Source organism: Miniopterus natalensis, chromosome 13 (assembly GCF_054644295.1).
Source record: "Miniopterus natalensis isolate mMinNat1 chromosome 13, mMinNat1.hap1, whole genome shotgun sequence".
Taxonomy (NCBI): domain Eukaryota; kingdom Metazoa; phylum Chordata; class Mammalia; order Chiroptera; family Miniopteridae; genus Miniopterus; species Miniopterus natalensis.
This window is the reverse complement of record NC_142093.1, coordinates 16,843,998-16,866,395: the sequence shown is the minus strand read 5'-3', so window position 1 is coordinate 16,866,395 and position 22,398 is coordinate 16,843,998. Positions and strand designations below refer to the sequence as shown.

Sequence of the window (22,398 nt, the reverse complement as noted above, 5' to 3'; positions counted from 1 at the left end):
TCTTGCAGGCTGGTATTTCGGCTCCTTGCAGATCTTGCAGGCTGGTATTTCGGCTCCTTGCAGATCTTGCAGGCTGGTATTTCGGCTCCTTGCAGATCTTGCAGGCTGGTGCTTCCTTCCTGCCCCGCGGCGCCTGCTGACTCCTCCTGCTCAGCTGGCTTCCCCTGTCCTTGCTGCCCCTGAACTGCCTGTGCCCAGGCATGATCCCTGACGTGAGGACTGGAAGAGGCAAATAAATCAGGAAGTGAAGCTGAACGATGCCACTAAAGACGCCTGGGATAAAGAAAAGATACACGGAGCTGCTTTCTGGCCTGTCAGGTGGTTGTAGCCCAAGCCGGCTCCTTTCCCGGGTCCGGGCCTGCAGAGTGACTCGCTGCCAGCAGGTGGCGGTGGTGTTCTTCAGGGCTTGCTGCCCCCCCCAGGGTTTGCTGGGCAGGAGGCTCCCGGGCTCCACCCAGACTCACAGCGTTAGACCAGCCTCCTAACCAGATCTCCAGGGGCTTCGTGTGCACACTGAAGTCTGAGAAGCGTCCTGAAGAGGGTTTGCCTTCCAGAAGTCAGCTGAGTAGTTCAATATGCTTTTTAAAATGAACACTGTGTTTTAAAAAATAACTCTTAATTAGAGTAAGCAGAGAATTTCCTTTTAAATGTAAAAGTGAAATAAATACGTGGATTTTGTAGTCTCTGTTTTGGCTCTTCATAGACTATCCCCCCCCCCCTTATTTCTTACGTCTTGAGCTGTGTTCAGGATGGGCATGCTCATTTTGCAGCTAGGTTTTAAGAAAGCGAGGTACTTTTATATTTGCTTAGTTCACTTACTAGCCTGATGGCTGATATTGGGGTCGCCTTTGCTCCCCCTTCCCCAGATTGGTCTAATGACAGTGGCTCTGCGTCAGGGCATGTGCTCACTGAGACCCAGTGGCTTTCTCATATTGAGATGACATCAATACTAAAGGGTAGAGTTGGGTTATGACGCGTTTAGCATGAGCGATTTATGGTAGAGGTTGGAGGACCAGAATAAAAGGAAGATACATTGTTTCCAGTCATCAGTCTACCAATTTTCTTAGTTGCTTTGGTTTTCTCCAGCAAGGTACAATGTTATAGATTAATGTTCTGTGTTGGCCAGATAATTACATCAGACCAGTGTTTCTTAACCCTGGGTAGGTATCAGTCACTTGGGCAGCTTGTGTAGCTTAGACAAATAAAGATGCGTGGGAATCACTCTGGGCTGGGCTTCCCAAGGGTTCATGTGCAAACGCACCGCTTGATTCAGCAAGTCCGGGGTGGAGCCTGATGTTCTGCGATTCTAACAAGCATTCCTGGTCCCCAGACCACACTTTGAATAGCAAGGCCTAGGGTCAGATTCAGTAGGTATGAGGCAGGAATTGGGCATCTTTAATTTTTAAACGTGTCTTCAGGTGATTCTCATACGTGCAGTGGGGTTGAGACCCACAGCCCATTGGTGGCTGATTCATAGTGAATTTCTGGGGGTATCTGCACACCCAGCTCCCTCCTGGTTTTCCTCTTTTTCTCTGGTCCCTCCTTTCTGGTATCCTCGGGGGGGCTTCCCCTCCACCTATTTAGTGTTAAAGTTCTCCAGGTTTAAGTCCTCTGCTTCTACTTACTCTGTCCTGTCTCTCTAGGCGACAGTTCCTGTTTCCATAGCCTTGGTTTTGCACCATAGCTCCTCATCTTCCAACTCTAAATTTCTGTTCCGGCTGTTCCTTCTGAATGTCATATCTGGGTAGTCAACCCTACGAACACCCGTGTCTTGCAGATGATGACAGATGCTCTCCCGGCCCCGCCCCGCCCCGTCCACAGTGGTCCTCAGGGCAGCCCCGTCTACCCCAGTTGCTCTAATCATCTTTAACTGCTCCCTCTCGCACCATCTACTCCAACCCTCTGGCTTTTCGAATCTGCCTGTTTCTCTCCAGCTCTGAGCTCTGCCTCCATCAAGCCCACTGGACCATTGTCCCTGCCGGCCAGCAGCCTCTTCTGTTCATCCATCCTGGGCTCCCGGTTCCACCCTGCCCTGTTGCCATAGTGATGTTTTACACGGAGCCTCTCCCCCGCATGCACACAGAGAGCTGAAATCCTTCAAAACTTCCCTTTCCCCTTAGAACAAAGTGACAGGAGAGAGGAGGCCGGCAGATCCACGGCAGGAGAGAGGCGGGTTTGGGTGGGAGTGAGGGGGTGGAAAGGAGCGAGATCAGACATCAGGCCACGTGGGGCTTCCAGTTGTTCATTCACTTACTTGGGTCTCCCTGGGACTCGGGGTCCAGAGACTGTGTGCTTGCTTCGTCTTTTGCAACAAACCCTGGAAAGAGCAGTAAACTCTTGGTGACTTGGAAGGACAGGAAACATCTGGCCTTACCCCAGGGAAGGGGACAGGAGGGATACTCACACCGGCTCAGGGGGCTGGCCTATCGCTAACTGCTCTTCTCTGCATCACCCCATCTCACATCTTAAGAGACACGAATAAATTAATATTTCCTGACAGCCTCCTAGAGGCACGGCGCTCTGCCGGTGCTCACGGGGATTTGAAGTCAGATGCGAGCTCTGTCCCCGGCTGCCTGGTAACTTTCGCTAGTCGAGCCTTCGTTTCTTTATCTGAAATCATTAAGTGCTTTGCCAGGATACTTTATCCCTCTGTAAAATTCTGAAAACCTCCAGGTCAGGGCACATGCCTCGCTCATCACGTGAACCTTCCCTGTGCCCACCACCTGCGGGCCCTCAGCCAGCATTCGGTGATTGAGTCAAACAAAGATGACCCGAGGAGGACCATCTAACAGGGCGGGGCGTTGACTGGAGGGGGAGAGAAGATACAAGCTGCTCCAACAAGTAAGAGGGTCTGAAAACTGCACCCCCTCAGAGGTGTGAACCAGTTTTGTGCTTTGAGAGGCCGTGTGAGCTGAATTTCAGTCTTGGGTTTTTTAGAGGCCAAACGTTACATGGGAGCCGAGATCACAGATATATCCTGTAGGGAATGAGAGACAACCCATGAGCGCCCTTGTAGGCTTGGTCAGGCCATGAGCCTCACAGGCGAGGGGAGCTTGCAACACCTGAAGTGATGCTCAGAACACCCCCCCCCCCCCAGTCTCCAGCAGTGGAGGAAGGGGCTGGGGGCTCTGCTCCCTCTTGGCTGCAGTAAGCTTTCTCCTGGCTTGTTAGTTTTTCCAATTTGCAAAGCACATGATTTCATCTTCCCATGAAAGGTCAGCTTACTCATCCCACTTCCTCCCATCATTTAAAAAGTTCACTTTGGGTGTCTACCGGCGTTTCTCAGCCAGGAGCCTCTCGGGGAAGCTGCTGGAGGCTCCACATTGGAGGGGGGGGAAGACATGTGAGTCCAGAGGCCTGAGCCCTCCCCTCCCCCCTGCCTCCCACCCGCCGGTGAACTCTGCTCTCGCACCGCGAGCTGGAAGCCGTGTTACTGCTGGAGTTTCAAACACTTAACGCAGAATCAGTGAACAGTGTTCATTCAGCTGAAGGGAGGAACCGCAATACCACTTGCAGAGAAGGGAGGGGAAGCAGAAGGAAGTCAAAGCGTCTCCAGACGGAGAGAGGGTCTAAATCCATCCAGGAGCAGGGAGCTCACTGTCTTCTAGCCCTTTGTCTTCACAGTTTGCTCTTCTTTTTTGTTATTCAATGTTCTCCAGCCCCGGCCTCCTTGTGGGGCCCCCACGTGCCCTGTGCGTGGTGATCAGACCCTAATGTGGGAGGGAAAGGCTCTGAGGCTGCTTCCTGTGAGCCCGGCCGCTGGGCCCAGCCGGGTTATCAGACGCCCTAGTTCTGAATCCTATGTGTCTCGATCTAGTCATGTGAGGAGGCTGGGCTGTATAATTACCTGCGTCTAATCCAGGTTTCCACAGGTCCATTTCCCCTGGTTTTCAAAATAAAAAGAAACAAACTTGTTATTTAGATGAAACCAGCAGAATCTCTCAAGTGACCCCCATACCCTACTCCCCCCGCCAGATGATCACGTTTTCCAATCATGGCAGAAAGTTCAGTGAAGGGCAGGGGGCCAGACTTTTGGACGAAGCAAGCTGGAATGCCTGGGGTTTTCTCAGTTAAAGGTCTTGCAGCCAAAGACAAAAACATCTTTGCCCTGTTCTTTCTTTCACTGTGCATCAGGAATCATAGAATAATAGGAGTCCTGGGAGTCAAGGGGACCTAAAAGATCATCCAAACCAAACCATACCCCTCAGCATGCTTCTACAACATCCTTACCAGGACCAGTGGATGGCTAGTGCTTGAATATCGCCAGAGATGGGGAACTCATTACATACACAACCACAGTAGCGAATCCTTTCTTGGACTATTGAGACTTTGAGAAGAATTTTTCTTGCATCGATACGAAATCTTTATCCACCATCCCTCCCTCCGCATCAGTTAAGCGCACATGTGCCCACCATCATTTTAGATGCACCTGCCCCCCCCATCTGTTTGTGTTCTTTCCCTTGGGACTTCACGGAGGAAATGTGGCCCCTTCAGGGAGTGGGCACTCATCTCCCCAGGCCCTGCTTCCCACTGTGCCTCGGGCAGAGTAAAAGTGGCCCCTGGCGTTCTATCTGCAGTAAAATGTTTAATGCTCCCCCACCCCCTACACACACACACACACACACACACACACACACACACACACACGCTGGTGCTGATAAAGTAGAAAGGGTGGTTGGGAAGGGGAGATTCTTACCCAATAATCCCTGACCTGTTTGGGGGAACCGTGGCTGGGATGGGCTCTGAGGCAGCACAAACGTGTTAGGAAGTCTCCAAGGGACACCAAAACAGCCGTTTCTTTCCCTCCCTCCCTCCCTCCTTCTCCCCCCGCTCCCCAACCCCCCTCCAGCTCAGAAAGCCGGAAGCTCAGGGTATAATCAACTGTTTCATCTCTTAAAGACCGTCAGCGGCACTGCATGCTGGAATTATTAACACACTCAAAAGAAGCGATTTTTCCCCTCACATGATTCAGATGCCAGGCTATTCTGAAGGTCCCTCTGTGCTCTTGCACATTCTGAATTAATGGTCAGAGCTGAGTTTAATTTAGCTCAGCCATTAGCCAGGTGTATGACCTTGAACAAGTCACATGCCCTCTGTGAACCTCGATTCCTTTGTGAATAACATTAGCAGATTGGGTGAGATGATCGCCGAGTTCAGAATGGTTATGATCTATATGTTTAAATATTCTGCTTCTTTAGCCTTATAACTCTACTGCCACCTACTGGTAAAAATATGCACTTTGCCCTTTCCCTAAAAAAAAAAAAAAAGTGCTGGTGACATCTCAGTTTTTGCCCCAGGGTTTTAGCACCCTTGAGTGTTATGATGAATTAGGATGCTGGGTGCTGTGTTACCTTAGCAGGAGATATTCCCCAGACACCAGGGATTTCTGAGCCTCTCTCTCCTGTCCTCGAAGCCTGTCCTGTTGGTGCCACTTTCATTTATTTGGGACAAGTTTGAACCAAATCACTTTTATCCAAAAGCCAAGGGCTGAAAAATATTTGGACAGCTGAGATTTGGTGATTTTGGACTTGGTTGTAATGAGAAGGAAGTGAATTTGTGAGAACATTTGTATTCTTGTGTTGAGGCTTAAGGGCTGGTGTGGAAAAAAGAAGTTGGAAGACACGTCCTATGTCTACTAGACACTAGCTGGGGACTTGTGGACTCGCCCACTTTCTCTGATCTTAAGTCTTCTCCTCTGTGAAGCTGATGTTGGAAAGACATTTACCTCCACGGTGGTAAATGGACGCAAAATCACTCCGAAAAGTGTAAGGCACTCCTAAAAAATGGGGAATGAATTTTGTGACAGTCCCTGCTTGGTCGTCTTGTAGATACAGGCAGCATTGAGGAGAAGTATTGCTTCTGAATGAAGCAATTAATGGTTTCTACATTTCCATGGTGGAAATGTAGAAACCATTCATGTTTACTGAGAGAGTACCTCGTGTCAGGCACTCACCAACCTGACAAGGTTAAGTCACAGTAACCTGTGAGTTCAGGACAATGATGATCCCATTTCATGAACAAGAAACGGGCGCCCAGGGAGTGGCAGAGTGAACCCCAGGCCCAGCAGGCGGCTCCAGAGCCTGCCCTTAACCACTACCTGCTGGTCACACATGAGTCACTGCCGCCTCAGTGTCTCCGGGTACTTGGTTAGGCGGCTGAAGAGCTCACCACCTGGCACACCACCTGCCACGTGAGGGCCCGGAACCATCCCCGCTTTAAGACCCCAGTGATGACCCCTGCACTGGTCACAGCTCCTTCCGTTCCCCGCACATCTGGAAGTCACCAGCATGGGACCCAAGCGGGAGCTGCAACACTTGGCCCTTAGGGCGCCAAAGGCTTATGGGACAGAAGCCCAGGTGGCCCTTCAGCTCCCTGGCTTCTCCCCAGTGACTCTCTGGGGTGCATTTTAGGAGGTGATGGCAGCCTGAGAGGCAGCGGGGGGACCTCCGCACCTCCCTGCGCCGGCCTGGCTTCCTGCGCGTGTCCCGTGAACTTCCCCTCGCTGCAGTGAACCGGGAAGCACGCGGAGAGCAGCTGCGGGCGCGGTGGCCGCGAGAAGGCCCAGGGCCGTCTGAGGCCCAGGCCGTGAGCCATCGCACCAGGGAAGTCGGCAGGCCAGGTTCACAAACAGACTGCCCTGCGGAGCTCCGCGTGGGGTATTTGTTTGGGACCTGGCTGCCTTTCTCCACGGAAACATTAGCTCCATGGTTAGGTTGCCAGGCCGGTGAAGCTCATTGGATCAAACCGAGCTCATGGTACCTGAAGCCAGACAGCAGAAGGGTGGTTCTGAGGAAAAGTCACCTTGTCCTAACTTTAACCATCAGGAGCACACTGCTGCTCCTCCTCCTCGGAATAGGGCAGGAGCGGCCAGGCTGGCACGGGGGCTCCTGTCCCGCTCAGAGGGGCCTGGCAGTCAGGGGGCTGCCTCTGGTCCCAGTGTGCAGGCCAGGCTTCCCTCCACCCCCAGGAGCCATGTGGGGGTGGGCAGGGCGGAGATCCATGACCGGTGGAGGTCTGGGCATCCGGGGCGAGGAGAGGCTCCCAGTCAACGGCTCCCTGGGACTTTGTGAAAGGATCTGATGGTGGAGGGAGAGGAGCAGCAGAAATGGGTAGGATCTGAGGTGAAAAAGGAGCTGGGAGCATCTGTGAGGGGCAGCGAGATAGGGCGCAGTTACTGGGAGCAGGAAGAGGCTGGAGAAGGATTGGAGACTCATCCAGAGCTGGAGAAGCAGAGGCTAGACAAGGGCCTGAGGTCAAACGCTGAAAACAACCTCGGGCTGCTGGGCCGTAAAAAGAACGACCTGGAGATCGGTACTGCGCCCTGTCGCCAACCACGCCCTCGCCATGCCCCACTGGGGTGCTGTGTCTGCCTGTTTGTCCTGGGAAGAGCGTGGGCTGCCCAGGTGGGGCCTCTCAGGCAGACCCAACCCCATGAGAGCCCTCGGGTGTCTGGACTGGCAGAAATCTTCTCTTTGATGCATAGAACAAACAAAGCCAAGAGACATTTTCTAGAGGCTGAAACAACTTGGCCTGCCCCCAGGCTCCGGTGACCTGGCGTTGAGCCGCAGAGGCCAGCTGTGTGCGGGGACAGGAGTCAGCAGGGGACACGGGGCGGGGGCGCAGCAGCGGGCGGCCTCGCCAGGCTGACACGGCTCGGGCAGGCTTCTGGACAGCAGCTCCCGGAGCAGCCTGCCTTTGGGTGCCTGAGGGGATTACACAGGGCTGGCTGATCTACACGCAGCCAGCAGTCTGCTTTCTTTCCCTTATTTTGCCCCCCTGATGAAAATGCCCTAGTTCAGATTTTCCTTGGAAGTCAGCTGAGCTCTCTGTGGTTGGCCCTACTTTGGGGGGTTGCAGAGGAGGCAGAGATCCTGGCCAAGGGGACAAGAGGAAGGAGTGCCCCATGCTTGGCTGCCTGAACCGTCCCCCGGGCCTATTAAGGCCTAAAATGGCCTTGGAGTCCTTGCCCCGCCCAGCAATCTGATTCTTAAGCCCTTTGTCCAGGACAACTGCATGCACATTTGCAAATGTACATTAGCAAAGGTGCAATTGTGAAGCTCGTAGGAGCTGCTAGCCCTGTCTGGGGGCCCCCATGGAGCCCCTGCTCCACTCTGGCATCAAAGCAAAAGAGAACCTACAGCCTCTAGGAATCTTTTCACATGTGGGGGGCAGGCAGGTATCCCCAGGCAAAAGACAGACCTGATCTCTTTTCCTTGGAGGTCTGGGCCCCCGTCCTAACGCCCCGTGGCTACAAAAGGAATTGCATGCTTGTATCAAGTCTATGAGCTGAGGGCCCAGAGCGAGTGGGAAGCACCTAAGCTCCCTCGATTTCCCTTCTAATTACTGCAGGCTTCTGTAGCATCAAGAGAACTTGCTCCGTCCCCTCGCATTCCCAGTGCTTGGGTCAAACCTTCAGGGGTGCACACAGAGGTGAACGGAGGGGAGCCAGGGAGTGTCCTCATGCACAGGAGAAACCCTGGCGCAGAAATCCCCATATCATAGAACCACCTGAGCAAACTCAGCTCTGCCCGGTCCTGGAAGCAATACAAATATCTGCTTCTTTTACCCTAGTTCCTCAAGCATAAACCCCAGAGAGTATCCCTTTTCAGGTTTATAAGAGCCAGTGACTGAATCCTTAGGAATTTCTATTACCCCCCCCCCAAATTGCCTCCAGGGACCAGCGATGGGCAAAAGCTTTGCTTATGTGAGGCTGCCTTGCTCTTCCTACAAGAATCCTCACAAGCTGGGCCCTTGAGCTGTATCTTTTGTTGGCATAATTGGTTGAATGCTCTCTGTCCAAATGTAAATCAAATGGCGATGATTTAAAAAAACAAAACCGATGCAAACAAGCTGAACTTTCGTCAGGAGCTAGGAAGGTGATTCAGGTTCTTACCTGGGTTGGTTCGGGGGCTGTTCGGGCTGCTTGGGTAGCTGGTGGTGGGCCAGAGATCTGCAATAACATTTGACCAGTCAGAGCATGAAAGTTAGTCTAACTGCTCTCATTCCCTCCATGATCTAACCTAACCAGACATTACCAAGGCCACGACCAAGGTAAAGCTCTGTCCTTGGGCTGTCTGAACCTGCCCCCGAGGGGGCACTGAAATGGGCGGTGGGAGGATTTAACCCAAAACAGTGAGTGAAAATTCCAGGTAATAATAATCCTTGAATTTTGCACCTTTCACAAGAGTGCCGTATTTTTTAGACTTCATTGTTCTTACAATAATTATCCTCCACTGAGCCACTCCTGAGGAGTTAAAGTACTCCTTAAATAGAAATGTCACTTAACATTTGGCGATTTGCTTAAACCGTGTTAACGTGGCATTGATGCAAACAGCGTTAGCGGTCAGTCATTCTTAAAGGCGCACCGTGGGTTACCCTTAATTACCGCGTGAGGCAAGCAAACCCGCGTCGGCAGTCATGATTTCGTGGGCGATTTCTCTGAAGCAAGGCTTTAAAAGAGAGGAGGAGATGGGGATTCTGTAAAGAGAGATGCAAAATCCCTTTGGGGGAAGGGGGCTGTGTAAAAACCAGCTGAGGGAAAGAACCAAATTTCATGGAGGGGAGGAGGGAAGAGGTCTTGGACACCATCCGTTTCTCTTGCACCAAATCTATCTGCCACCAATTTTCCATTCCCTTTGTCTTTGTTTCAGTTATTTGGACACAACTCAAACTAGCTTTCATTTCTGATTATAAAGACAACACGTGCTTACTGTAGAATATATCCACTGAGGATAGTACGAAGTCACCCGCAGTGCAATCCCTCTATTCGAGTGAATAATCTACACCGGTCTGCGGCTTTGGTATAGAGTTGTATCTCCTCTCCTATGCGACGTTCTCATGTACAACACACCGTTACAAACATGAGGCTGGTCCCCATGCTGTTCTGTAGCCCGCTTCTTTGACCTCACAGTCCATCACCCGCTAATCTTCTGTCAGTAAGTGCATGTTGTCATCAAAATTTTAATAGCTGTATAGTAACTTCTTTAACTGTTCTGATGATGCACAATTAAACCGTTGCCATTTCTTTTTCTATTATGAACAACATCTGTGTCCAGGCTTCTTTACACCCTTGGCTGGTAATTACCTTAAAATACATTCTTGTAAGTGCAAATTCTGGGTCATTTCTCCACACTCTTGCCATGACTGCGTATCGTCAGTTTCCAGTGTGAATTTGTGGAAAATGACATCTCGTTGCTCCATTTGCATTTACTTTATTCTTGGTGAAGTGAACATTTTTTGTTATATTTATTGGCCATTTATAGTTCCTCCACTGTGGCTTGCCTGGTCATGAGCTTCACCCATTTGTCTTTTGGGATGTTTGCCTTCCTATTTGTAAGACTGGATTTTAAGAAATACCTTCTCCAGACACGTTAAGGAAATTCAACGTTCAGAGATGAGAGAAATGTTGGTGGAAAGGGAAAGTGCATGAAGAAGGCCGGGCAGTTACAGATGCTGGCCCCCTGCCTGGCTCAGGCTTTGCCACTTCCCCCTTCCTAGCAGCTGCCAGAGGGTGGATGGAGCAGCAAGGGGATCGGAGCCATCGCCTTGCCTTGCCGCTAGGCGGCGCTCTGTTCCCCTCCCTGGCCTACCTTTCCTTGTGGATGCATTTCATCTGCTACATCAGCTGAGGCAACCATGGAGCTTCTTATAATGAACCTGAGCAGGGAAACAATGCTGGGCAAAGCCACTCCACCTTGCAGACCTGTGGTAGGTCCTGCTGACCCTGTAGGTGGGCCTGGAGGGGGCTTCCCATCTTTTCTAGGACCCTTTCCTCAGCTTATCTATGGATGTGGTTCTCTAGCTGCCCGCTCTGGCCCTGGGCTGCAGCTCTGTGGCCTCCTGGCTCCTGTGGGTGTCAATATAGTCCTTGGCCTCTCCCTGAAGAACAGCCTCACCCCTGCCCAGGACAGGAGGTCTCTGTCACTCTGGCTCCTGGGATCCCTGACCCCCAGCCTTGTGTCGTTCCTCAATATCTTGTTAAATTTTCACATTCGTGGTTCGGTTAAGGGGCTATGATGAAGCCTTGGTGTCCAGCTCCATCTTCCTTAGAGTCCTTCCACCTACATCAGCTCCTCTTCCCCTGTCTTTTCCTGCCACACACGTTTTACTTCCTACTGTAGTCCCTCCACGTTCCTGTGTCCTGTCTGAGAGGCAGCTCTGTACCTCACTGTAGAGCAAAGATGAGTCATGGACCCCAGATGCAGGTTGCCCCTGGTCCAGCTCTGCTTCTCGGGTGTCCTAAGCTGAAGTGACCTGCTGCGGGGATCTTGGTGGAGTATGCTCACCAATGGAGCCCAAGACCCTAAAACAGTGCTTGACACATAGCAGACACTAAATAAATATTTGTCAAATAAATAAATGAATTAGATTTTACTTGAATACACTCATCCACAACCACTTCCTAAATCTTTTGACTACAGTCAAAATAAGAGAAAAAGACACACCCACCCTTGATAAATACAATAACAGCAACTCGCTTGTCTTTCAGTGGCAGAGTTACTCTCTTAGAGTTGGCAGAATATTTTCGGCCCATTTGAAGAAACAAAGGACTTATTTGTAAACTAAATATTATTTAATACAGTTGGGATAGACTATCACAGCCAATATCTCTCGCCGTATGTTAAGACAGGCATTCGTGAAAGTAGATTGGTGGCTGCCTAGGGCTGGACTATGGAGAGATCAGGGCGACATAGTGAGTGACTTAATGGCATACAGGGTTTCTTGTTGGGGTGATAAAATGTTCTAAAATTGATTGTGGTGATGATTGCACAACTTTGTGAACATACCAAAAACCTTTGAATTGTACACTTTCAGTGGGTGAGTTGTATGCCCGAGAAAAAGTATCTCAATAAAGTTGTTATTATAAAAAGACATAGGCCTTCCCACATCAATTTTCACTCCTCTTCAGTCCTACAGAAAGTCCTTTGAGTAGGCAATACAAGTTTTTAAAGCTCCCTCTCCCTTCCCCCTCCCTGGTCTGGCTCCTTTCTTAGCAATTACGGGGCACGCCGCAGGCCCTGCGAGCATGTGCCCAGCAGCCTGTGGGGCAGTGTGGGCGCGGGGCTGGGCCAGGATGAAGAGGGAACTCTGACGGGCGGGGAGGCTGTCGTCCAAGGCCCCTGTCCCCAAGCCAGGAATAATGAAGCTCTGCCAGGTCGGGAGCCACTACTTCCAGTTGCTTGAGGTTTTCCATAAGCACAGGCCCAGCTTGTAACAGGATTTCCAAGCCTCCAGCGTAGCCAAGTAAATATGCCACATGTTTAATTATACGTGTTATGTAAAATTGCTGTCCTCTAAGGAGACACCAAGGGCGACCAACGACTTACTCAGCTACTCAAAAATCTTTGAAAGAACCAAGGGCTCTGAAAGTCAAGAGCCTGAAATGAAGAAAAAGGAAAGTGCCTGCCCAGGGAGCCCCGTCCCCCAGCATCCTTCCTGAGCATTTTCTCTTTCGCTGCCAGGCATAGTCTGCCTGTGTTCACATCAGCCTGAGTTGCACAAGCAAAAGATGGTGGGGAAGTGTCTATTGAACTTCAGAAATTATGTTTATGGTATTTTTATTTAGGGACTCTACACCATAGCTTCTTCCATGAGTTGTTCATTGGATGAGCCATAATAGTCATCTCTATTTCATAGAGTTGTTGGGAAGATTACATGAAATAATGCACGCAGGGTGCCTGGCACACGGAAGGTGTGGACTCTGTGCGTCCACTACTTATTATATCACAGTGGGAGTTGGTCGGGTCTAACGCCCTCTCATCTGGCCACCCAGCCACGTCAAGGTGGGTCAGGCCCTGCTTCTGCGATGCTTCATTAGCGCCTGGGGTCAGTTTGCCGCAGGGATGCCTCCTGCAAGGGGAACCAGGCTGCCAGGTTCAAACCCAGCTCCGCCTCTGCCCGGCCTGTGACTTGGGACTAGTTCCTTCACCACCCTACTCCTTGGTTTCCTTGTCATCAATACGATGGATCAGTGAAACGAAAAGTAATGTATCCACTTAATAGGGCTGTTAGGGGGATTTATAGGCTATTATCTGTAGGATGCTCAGGAAGGGTGTCGCACACGAGAGCGCTTACTGGTGCCTGTTAAAGAAAGGGGTGGGGTGGGAGCTAGCGGGGCCTGACGCGGAGGGGACGGGCCAGGCTGTGTGGCCGGGATGTCGGGGCGACGGAGGTGAGGCTGGAAAGAACAAGCTCGGTGCACTTTCTCCGTGGAAGACTGAGTGGCACCGGGTGGGGATATTGGAGCTAATTGCCGAGGCCGCGGTGCCGCTCCAGCGGTGGATGCGGTGGAAGTTTCCACCCCCTCCCAGGGGCCTGGAGAAAGGGCCGGCGCTCGCTCGTTGGCCCGGGATGGCTCCCACACAAACGCACAGGAACGGGAGACCGGGCTATCAGGAGCTCTTAAGGTTGTGCTTGAGAGGATACCAAGATGGATTCTGTAACCTGGACTTCGGTCAAACTTAAAACGCGACTTAAGAAATGGATGCATGTAGCAAGACAAGAAGCAGTCAGGAAAGGAATAAAAATTCTAGCTCTCTGGCTTTTCCTAAAGGGATTCTTTTGGATTCGTTTGTTTCTAATATTTGAAAACTCCCAGGAGTATATAATTTGTCACCTAAAACAAAACAGAACTCAAAAGTGTTTATAGAGAAGCCTCCTACCCCTTCAGGGAGCTTTGGGAGAAATGGGAATTTTGTAACGGGAAAGTTTCAGGTGATATCCTGCCTTCAGAAGTATGATAACAAAGGTCCTGTTATTGAGTCTGTTATAAGCCCCTTTGACATAGTTTGCTTAGCTCTTAGCTTGATCCTAAATTATTATTATTAGGCTCACGTTTACCCCTTAATCTGGGAGAACACAACCACATTCCCCTGGCCCAGGTCTCAGGTATTCCCCCCTCACCCAGCTCAAAAGATGGGAGATGGGCACTCCACACAGGCATTCAGACAGAGCTGTTAATCTAAAAACCAGTCTCTCGCTTTCTTGCATGTGGAAACACACAGTCTACCTACTGACCCAGCTCTCGGCTCCTCTGGCCCATGGGCTGTGGCCTGGGGTTGCTGGTGGCAGAGCCTGCAGATGGGGTTGGCTTTGGCAAGGTGGTGTGGGTGGCTTCCACGGGGGTGGTCCCCGGTACCTGCATCAGGGTGACTGGCTGTACAGTTGTCCCGGGAACTGATGGCTTCTGATAGGCTTTTGTGGTCTGACCTGTAAGAAAATGAAATTACACTGGGGCCTATCAAATAGCCAGTAGGCTCTTCAGGACAGAAATGAAAGTTTATTGAACACTGGCTTATGAGCAAAGATCTGAGCTGGCTGCTGTGGAGGGCAAAACCCACCAGCCCTGTAGGGATGCACAATCTGGATGGAGCAACAAACTGATACACAAGCTCTTGGTGTTCACTATCACTTGCTTTTAGAGAATTCACTTGCATTCTAGATTTCTAGTTTAGGCTGTTTCATGACTAGTCAACTAGCTCCTCTGGGCCTCACTTTCCTTATCTGTCAAATGAAGTAAGAACTAATTAGACTGTAAGGATCAGGTTGATTGTCCTTCTAAACTGCGCCCTTCATCCATGTGTGACAATTTGGATTGCTTTCACAATTTTAAATGAGTCTCAATTTGTTGCTACTCTGGGTGCCCTGAGAGTACCTCTGAAGGTTTAGGGCAAGAGGACAAGTGGCTACCCACTGGGCATTGGGGATTGTCTTCAGAACCATGGGTTCGTGCCAGAAGAAGATACAAAATGGTCCCACAAGTGAAAAGTGCTCAGTGCTGGGAGGGCAACGCCCCCCTTGCAAACGCCTGCCAGACCCCACTGGGGCTATGCCAGCTTCTATATCTGACCATCTGGGTTAGTTTCCTAGGTTGCCGTAGAAAATTACCACAAACCTGGAGCTTAAAAGAACAAAAATGTATTGTCTGACAGTTCTGGAGCCCAGAAGTTGGAAATACGTATCACCCAGCTGAACTCAAGGTGTCCGCAGGACTGAGCTTCCTTGGTAGGTTCTTGGTAGAATCTGTTTCCTGCCTCTACCACTTTCTGGTGCTGCTGGCATTCCTTGGCTTGTGGTCACATTACTCCAATCTTCAAGGCCAGTGCTCTCAATTCTCTCTCTGCTCCATCTTCAATTGACCTCCTCCATGTATGTGTCAAATCTCCCTCTAGCTCACTGTTATAAGGATACATGTGCTGGCCTTTAGGACACACTCAGATAATTCAGAATAATCTTCCCTTCTTAAGATCCTTAGCTTGATCATATCTGCAATGCCCTTATTTGGCGTGTACGGTAACAGTCACAGGTTCCAGGGATCAGGGCATGGATATCTTTGGGGTGGGGTGGGGGGTACATTTCAGCCTGCCACAGCATCCCAACTCTAGCCTTAACTTGGCTCAGGGCTGGTGTATCTCTGGTGCACAGATCAGCAGGCCTATGGGACAGCATCTGAGATAACAAGGTGCTGCACTCTTCATGGGAACCACCCATCTTCCTCTGTGATTTGTGCAGCATGCTGGGAAAACAGTGTCTACAGGGGCCCCGACCACATGTGTAGAGAAACACGTGGCGGGTGTTCAGACCCACTGCCCAGCACTGGCACCTGTTCATTTCCCCAGCCTGACACTGTCACCTTCTGCGGCAGTCCAAGCACTGACTTGGGAGAGAGGGTCAGCAAACAGCGCCGTGGTATGGGGTTGGAGGTCAATCGCCTGGTCTCCTGCACGCATTCAAGGCAGGAAGCAGATCCCTCCTTTACCCTGATTCTTCTTTAAATCTGCCTGTGGACTGTGCCACACAGGTTGCTAAAGAGCTGGCAGTGGCCTCCAGGGTTCCGCCAGTCTTCACACCAGCCCTGGACAAAGCTGAACCTGTGATTTGTGGCATTTCCATGCCTTTAAAGGAATTGAGTTTTCCTAACAAGTCTTCAGGAAATTTCTAATTTCTCTCAAGTACTCCTCTGTCTTACCCTCTGGTAGACGCTACTGGGGGTTCAACCTGCTTCATATAGGAAAAAGCCATTTAAATAGAATCACTTGTATATTTTATGAAATGGGATACAAGTATTAATTTGGAGAGAAATATCTAAATAAACTGACAGTAGGCTTTACTTGCAAATTATTAATCAAACACTCACCTGTTTTTATTGAGCTCCGAGTAGCTTGAGGCTGCAGCCACAGAACAGCTGCCTGCCTGGGGTTGCTTCCTGGCAGGGGGACAGCGTTTAAATCCCAGGAATGCCTCTCCTCAGCCAGAGCTGCGCGGGCAAATCAAGATTCTTTCTATTTGGTGAGAGAATTCCCCGTGGCAGAAGGCTATTGTGCTTTCAGGGGCCATCCTGGCCTGATTTACCTGTTAACTCACATTCCTAGAGAGATTAGGAAGTATTTTACAGGGGCCTGCTGAGACCTGAGCAGCTGCCGGCCCTCACTTCACATCTCCATCTCCTCTGCTTTCCCCCAATTTCTGTAGGAATTGTATCATTTAAGGAGTAGCAACAAAAGGGCCACCCTTTTATGGCTCTCACTGGAATTTTGTGTTTGAGTTGGTGAAATTCACTCCATGGTGGGACTATGGCGTTAAAGAGACGTTCCTCTAGCTTGAAGCTGAGCAGGGTCCCAAGCATCCCTTGTACGTTGGGATCCTTGTAGCTTAGCTCAGCGCCTGGCACATAAAAGGTGCTCGATGTGTGGTTATTGAATAAATGAATAAATAAACGAATGGATGAACTTATTTTTTCCCACTATGACAACTACACATGCTCTTGTAGGATAGTAATACCGGTGATAGTGTTGAGATGGCTTGGGAGAGGGGACAAGTGACATCAGCAGTGCTTGACCTGATGTTCTAACTATGGCTTCCCTGCACTCCTCTTGGACGTCAGTAACTCGGGCACATGGAATAAGTACTTGCTGGAGGTGGATGGTGATGAGCTGGGCTGTGGTGCTCGGGGTAGGTCGAGAAGTTTTGGAAAAGATCTCTGATGGGGAGATTGTAGAAACCAAATGGACTTTATAACCTAAGCTGTCATTTGGCTGTAACTCCACCTCTCTTCCCCTGACTTTACCTTCTTTGAGGGGTATAATCAGCGTTTGAGTGGTGCAGGGGTCAGTTGGAGTGGTGCCCTTGGGCAAGGTGTTAAACCTCTCCAAGGGTCAGCTTCCCTCTCTGAAAGTGGGGCACCACTGGCCCTCTGCCTCGGGTCACTGTGAAGTGCAGGTGTCTGGCACAGAGAAAACACTTGATCGTGACAGCCACAGTCGCAGGAGGTTGTCCAGGTTCTCCTGTTGTTTGGACTCTGGCTAAGGTCCAAAGCTGAAGCCAGAAGCCCCCATACCCTGTTCTAAACGAGGAGAGGTGCCACTGAGCTGTGCACAGCGGGGGCCATTCAATTAGAACCTGCGCGATCGCCAGCCCCACCTCACCAGGGCCAGTCAGCAGAAGGAAAGGACCAGAAGGGGAGGGGTTAGCAGCCACCATTTGGGGACAGCAGTGTTCAGGCTGAGAGGACCTTTCCCCTTCCTTCATGCCTTCTCCTCCCCAAGCCAAGTGAAGGGGCTTCAGGGAACTCGCTCATCAAGACCGTGGGGGCCTGCGGGAAGGGGGTGGGCTCTCTTCCCCCCTGAATCTTTCTGAGCCACAGCACCCATGGGCCCACCTGGGGCACTGCAGAAGCAGAGCTTGCAGAAGAGGTTTGGGGATGTATTCTCCGAGTCTAGAAGTACTCTTCCTCTCAGCGTAAAAACACGGGGTGCTTGACATGTAGTCCCTGAAGTTTGGGGGCTTACTTGAACATAGGGATTATTTCTGAAGGGGGGAGGGGTGCAGGGCTCAGAAGGCCAAGGGTGAAGTGAGGAGGGGAGAGAAAGGTGACCTCACCCCATCCTTGGTCTCCTCAAACCCCTGAGGGGAAGAAGAGAGCCCCAGCCATTCCCATGGCTCTGTGCAGAGGCGCTGCCCAGGGGCTGCTGAGCCAAGGAATGGACGCCCAACACAGACAAAGAGGTGGGCATAGAGCTCTGGCCCAGCAAGAGGGGACAGGATGCAGCTGCACACTGTCCCCTGGCCCCAGATACATCCACACGTATCACCTACTCAGAAATGATCAGAAGCCACTGAGAACTGCTGGCCTAGATGAGACAACAGAGAGGCGGGGACATTCTCCCTCCATCAACTGGCCAGTCCTTAGGGGACCTCTGTCAACTATTCCTCCTCTCTGTGCCCACACCAAAAGAGGACAGGAGGGAGCTCAGGAATGGTCCCTGAGCCACCACAATCTGCTGCCAGCTTGGGGGTAGAGGTGGGGAACAGCTGTATCCTTGCATTTCAACCAAAACAAGTCTAGGTGACCAGAAAAGTTAAGATGTCATTAAAGATATAGTTGGAGAAATAACTGGGGGGAAATGAAGAACATTTGCTATTTGCATGCCAAGGCTTCTCAAATCAGGGCTCTTTATATACACTGTTATTAGCATTAAAAATACAGATCAATGGTATAGAGAGGTTTCTGTAGCCAGACTGCCTGGGTTTGATTCTCAGCTCTACTGCTGACCAGCTGTGTGACAAAGGGCAGGTTACTAAACTTCACTGTGCTGTGTTTTCCTCAGACTGTAAATTAGGGCTAAGACTAGTACATGCCCGTGGTGGTGTTGGGGTGATTGAATGCTACAATCAGCTCTGGGAACAGTGCCTGGCACGCAGCAAATGCTCAATAAATGCTAGCTTCCACCACTAAAGTACTTGAACAAAATCAGCTGGCCCACCAAGTTTTTGGAAGCAGTGCAAAATCCCATTATAAAGCAACTCGCTGCTTCTCTGTGTGTGGGAAATCAAAGAACCCCAAAGACACAATACTGCAGAGCACACTTCAGCTCCAACACAGAAACCGAGAAAAGGGTATTTTCTTGGCCTGAGGGTCTCCCTGTACCACCTTCGTGCTTCACAGGATTTGCGGTCGGCACCACCGCGGAGCCCGCGTGTCTGGGGCCTGGTTGTTCAGATTAGCCTCTCGCTGTCATCTCCTAAGCCGCATCCTTCCCTTCTCCTCGCTTCCCTCATCTCATACCCAAGTGAAGACAGCCTCTTTCCGCTCAGCTGCCCGGGAATATTTCCAGGCGGACTGTCATGTCATCTTCTAAAGTAACAATACAATAAAATTCAAGGCAACAGTGTTGAATTCTGAAGGCAAAGGAAGCAAGCACAGAGACAATCTTGGAATTCTGAAAACAACAAAAAATAAAGCCTCACTCCTGAGCCCCAGCCTTCCAGTCCCATGGATTTCTGGGCCCATCTGTTAAAATATTACTGAAGTCAGTGGACCTTGACCGGTTAAGATGTTAATCTCTGCACTGTCTCCTAAAACACAATATTACGTGTTTACGAACTCAGACGATTGAGATGAAATCACTCATGAACACTTGCCTGCTTTGGCAGCTGGGCTTTTAGCTGATGAATATGCAAGAGCCGATGGATAGGTTACGCCCTTTTGGGGTCTACCTTCTGCAAAAGAGAGAGAGAGAGAAAAAAAGATTTATTCCTAGAGCTGGAGGTTTTAGATGGCTCTGCTCTGATAAACTGATTCCCTCCTTCCAATTTGTCTTTCTTGAGTTCAGTAAAATCAGCCAGTCTCCGCCGTGCTGAATTGTTGATTACAACACAAAAGTCAAGTGGCATTTTGCTTTCCTGGATCGTCTGTGCATTATTAATATTTGAAAGGAAGCAATAAAATCTCCGTGACTCAGAGTTAGCATTAACAACCCTTATTTTGCCCGTGAAGATGTGACGTGGAAGCTGAGGTTTTCATACATGTGGCTTTGAATGTTTAATTAGGTCAGGAGATGGGTGTAAAACATTCCCCATGCTCTTCTTTAGATGCTGGAGGGCCCTGGTCACAGGCCGGCTAAGCCTGAATGGCTGCCTCTCACTTTTATGGACTCTGTGGGATCCATTTGAATTCCACAGCACTACAGAAATCAGAAAGAAGGGAACCGTAGATCAGCCTCGAAAATAAGCATTTGTTGCCCACCTAGGGAGAGAAAGTTTAGATGCCAGGTAAGTAGAAGGAATGCTAATGCATACCAGGGAAATAATGGAGGAATAAAAAACAAAACCAATCAGGGGGTAGGGGCTGGGTAAGCAAGCACCAGGCCTGACAGGACTGAAATTTCCAGAGAAGGCCGTTGTTCGAGGTCTTCCCCCACCACGAGGTCATGCCTGAAATTCCACCATAAAACAGAAAGTGTCCCTGGAATGTAGAAGCCCCCCAAAGGCAGGTAATTTGTCTCACATGGTAACTGTTGAATTCTCAGTGCCGATAGCGGTGTCTGACACCTGGTAGATGCTCAGTAAATGTTTATTCAGCAAAGGGCTCTCTTAATGCTTAGATCTCTGTTAAAATTCAGATGCCTGTTATGAAATATTTCCATCTAATAATGAAAGCATTTTAACTCTCAAGGGAGGGGACATTTTTATAAGGTGGGGCCAGGGAGAAGATGGGGAAGAGTGTTGAATAAAGAGCCCAAGGGGGTGGAACAGAGTCTAGGACAAAGGATTGTAGGGCATGAAGCAGACAAAATTATGGGGTCTCAGGAAGGGTTTGGGATTGGGAATAAGAAAATATAGGTTTCGCCTGAAACTAATACAAAATAATATTGAATGTAAACTATAAATAAAATTTAAAAATATATATATACATTACTGCCTCAATCTCTGAGACTCCTGTTTTTTTAATTCAGAAAATATGTGCAATGATATAGACCAATATACTACACAAAGCTGTAGGATCTAATGGGGAAAAAAATTAAAGGTTTCAGAACCTATCATCAGAGGAATGCAAAAAGGTTATCCTGGTATTGCCAATAAATACCAATTAAAAGGAATGAGGCAAAATGTTTGAGCTTGGCTGAGGTGCTCAGTGCCGTGAGAGCTCCTGGTTCCGAGCTGGGCCTTTCCATGTCCTGTGCCCTTGTCCGGGCCTGACCCAAACAGGCAACGGCTGAGCCTCTTCCAGACCCCAGGAGGGCCCTCGGCTGTGGCCTTGAGTGTCAGCAGAAGCTGCAGGGACGTGGTTTCTGTTTCCTATTCTTCTAAGATCCTGTGGTTCTTTCTATTTCTATTTGGAAGGAAAAGGAGCATGCACTCCGTTTTCTGAAATGTGGATCAAAATCCGAATGGGCAGCTTTCGGAGGCCCCTCTCTGCCCTTCCCCGCCCTGGACTTTGGAAAGATTGTGCTCATCAGAAATGCGAGTCCCCTCTCCGGGCCTTCCCAGGCCGCAGCACACTAGGGAGCAGGGACAGGTGGCAATTAGAGACGAAAACCTAGAGAGGGGTCACGGAGGCCTCTGAGCCATTGGAGGGGGATTCTGACGTGATTCTGCGAAACCTGGTGGCCAGGAGGCTCCGGGCTGTGGCCACCAGCCAGCGGCCACCAGTCAGCAGCCACCAGCCAGCGGTGCGCTTTCCCAACGCCTCTGTCCGAAAGACACGCTTGAGAAGCACCAGGGTGATTACCTTTGGCCCAAAGGGTGCTCGGTTAAATGTCAGGAGACGGATGAGGGGACACGTAAGTTGAGATTTATAGGGAATAATCTCAGCAGACTGCTTTTCTCATGGAATTATTTTTTCTTTTAAAGCTTTGTTTGGGATTCTTGGATTGCAGGCTAAGTCCTTTAGATCAAAATACTCTTATTTAGCCAGGAGCTACTTGGTAAACACCTATGTGGAGATTATATGTCCCTCCATACTCAACAAATCTGTATTCTAGACATGAGCATTTTCACGAGGCCGCTATTCTGAATTCTTTGTTACAAGGCAAACCTCACAGCACTGTGGTTGATGACTTCCCACTGTCTGACTTAGAAACCAGTCTAATTTGAACCCTAAGTGTGCAGAGGGGGGAAAAGTTTCTTCTTTATTTAAAAATACTAGCTAATGGATTTGGAAGAAATGACAGAATGAGAACAACTGTAATTTTGCAACTACTAATGTAATTCTTGCTACAGCAAGGAGATGTTCAAAGCACTGAGTGATTTGTTGGGAAACAAGCTATTCGTGCTGTTTTGAAGTATCACCCTGCAGATTGTTTATTAATTACAAGGTATTTTCGCCATGGAGAGATAAGGTAAATTATCCAATTAATCAAATTGAGCCTCACCAACAATTGGACACATTGACATTACGTGCCTCCTGATATGGTCACTGTGATGTGACATCTGGGTGCGCTGAGATGCTGCCTGGGTGGTATCTTTGCCAAAATATTTAACCTGAATCCGATCATGAGGAAACAGTTGGACACGTTTGTGGTCCAGATTGTGGGACATACTACTGGACAACTGGCTGGGACTTCAAACATGTCACTGACGTTCATGACCAAAAAGATAATGCGGTGGGTAGTTCTAGAT

At 49.8% G+C, this 22,398-nt stretch overlaps 1 protein-coding gene across 1 annotated transcript in view; it reads right to left on the bottom strand.

The window, feature by feature from the left end:
• Positions 1–22,398, bottom strand: part of VIT (vitrin) — a 75,335-nt gene that overhangs the window by 16,905 nt on the left and 36,032 nt on the right. The window contains exons 6-10 of the mRNA XM_016219012.2: positions 19,420–19,497; positions 14,017–14,208; positions 8,894–8,950; positions 3,848–3,883; positions 2,255–2,317 (exon numbers count right to left, since the gene is read on the bottom strand). Of these exons, the coding sequence (XP_016074498.2) occupies positions 2,255–2,317; positions 3,848–3,883; positions 8,894–8,950; positions 14,017–14,208; positions 19,420–19,497 (426 nt within the window). The remainder of the gene's footprint in view (positions 1–2,254; positions 2,318–3,847; positions 3,884–8,893; positions 8,951–14,016; positions 14,209–19,419; positions 19,498–22,398) is intronic.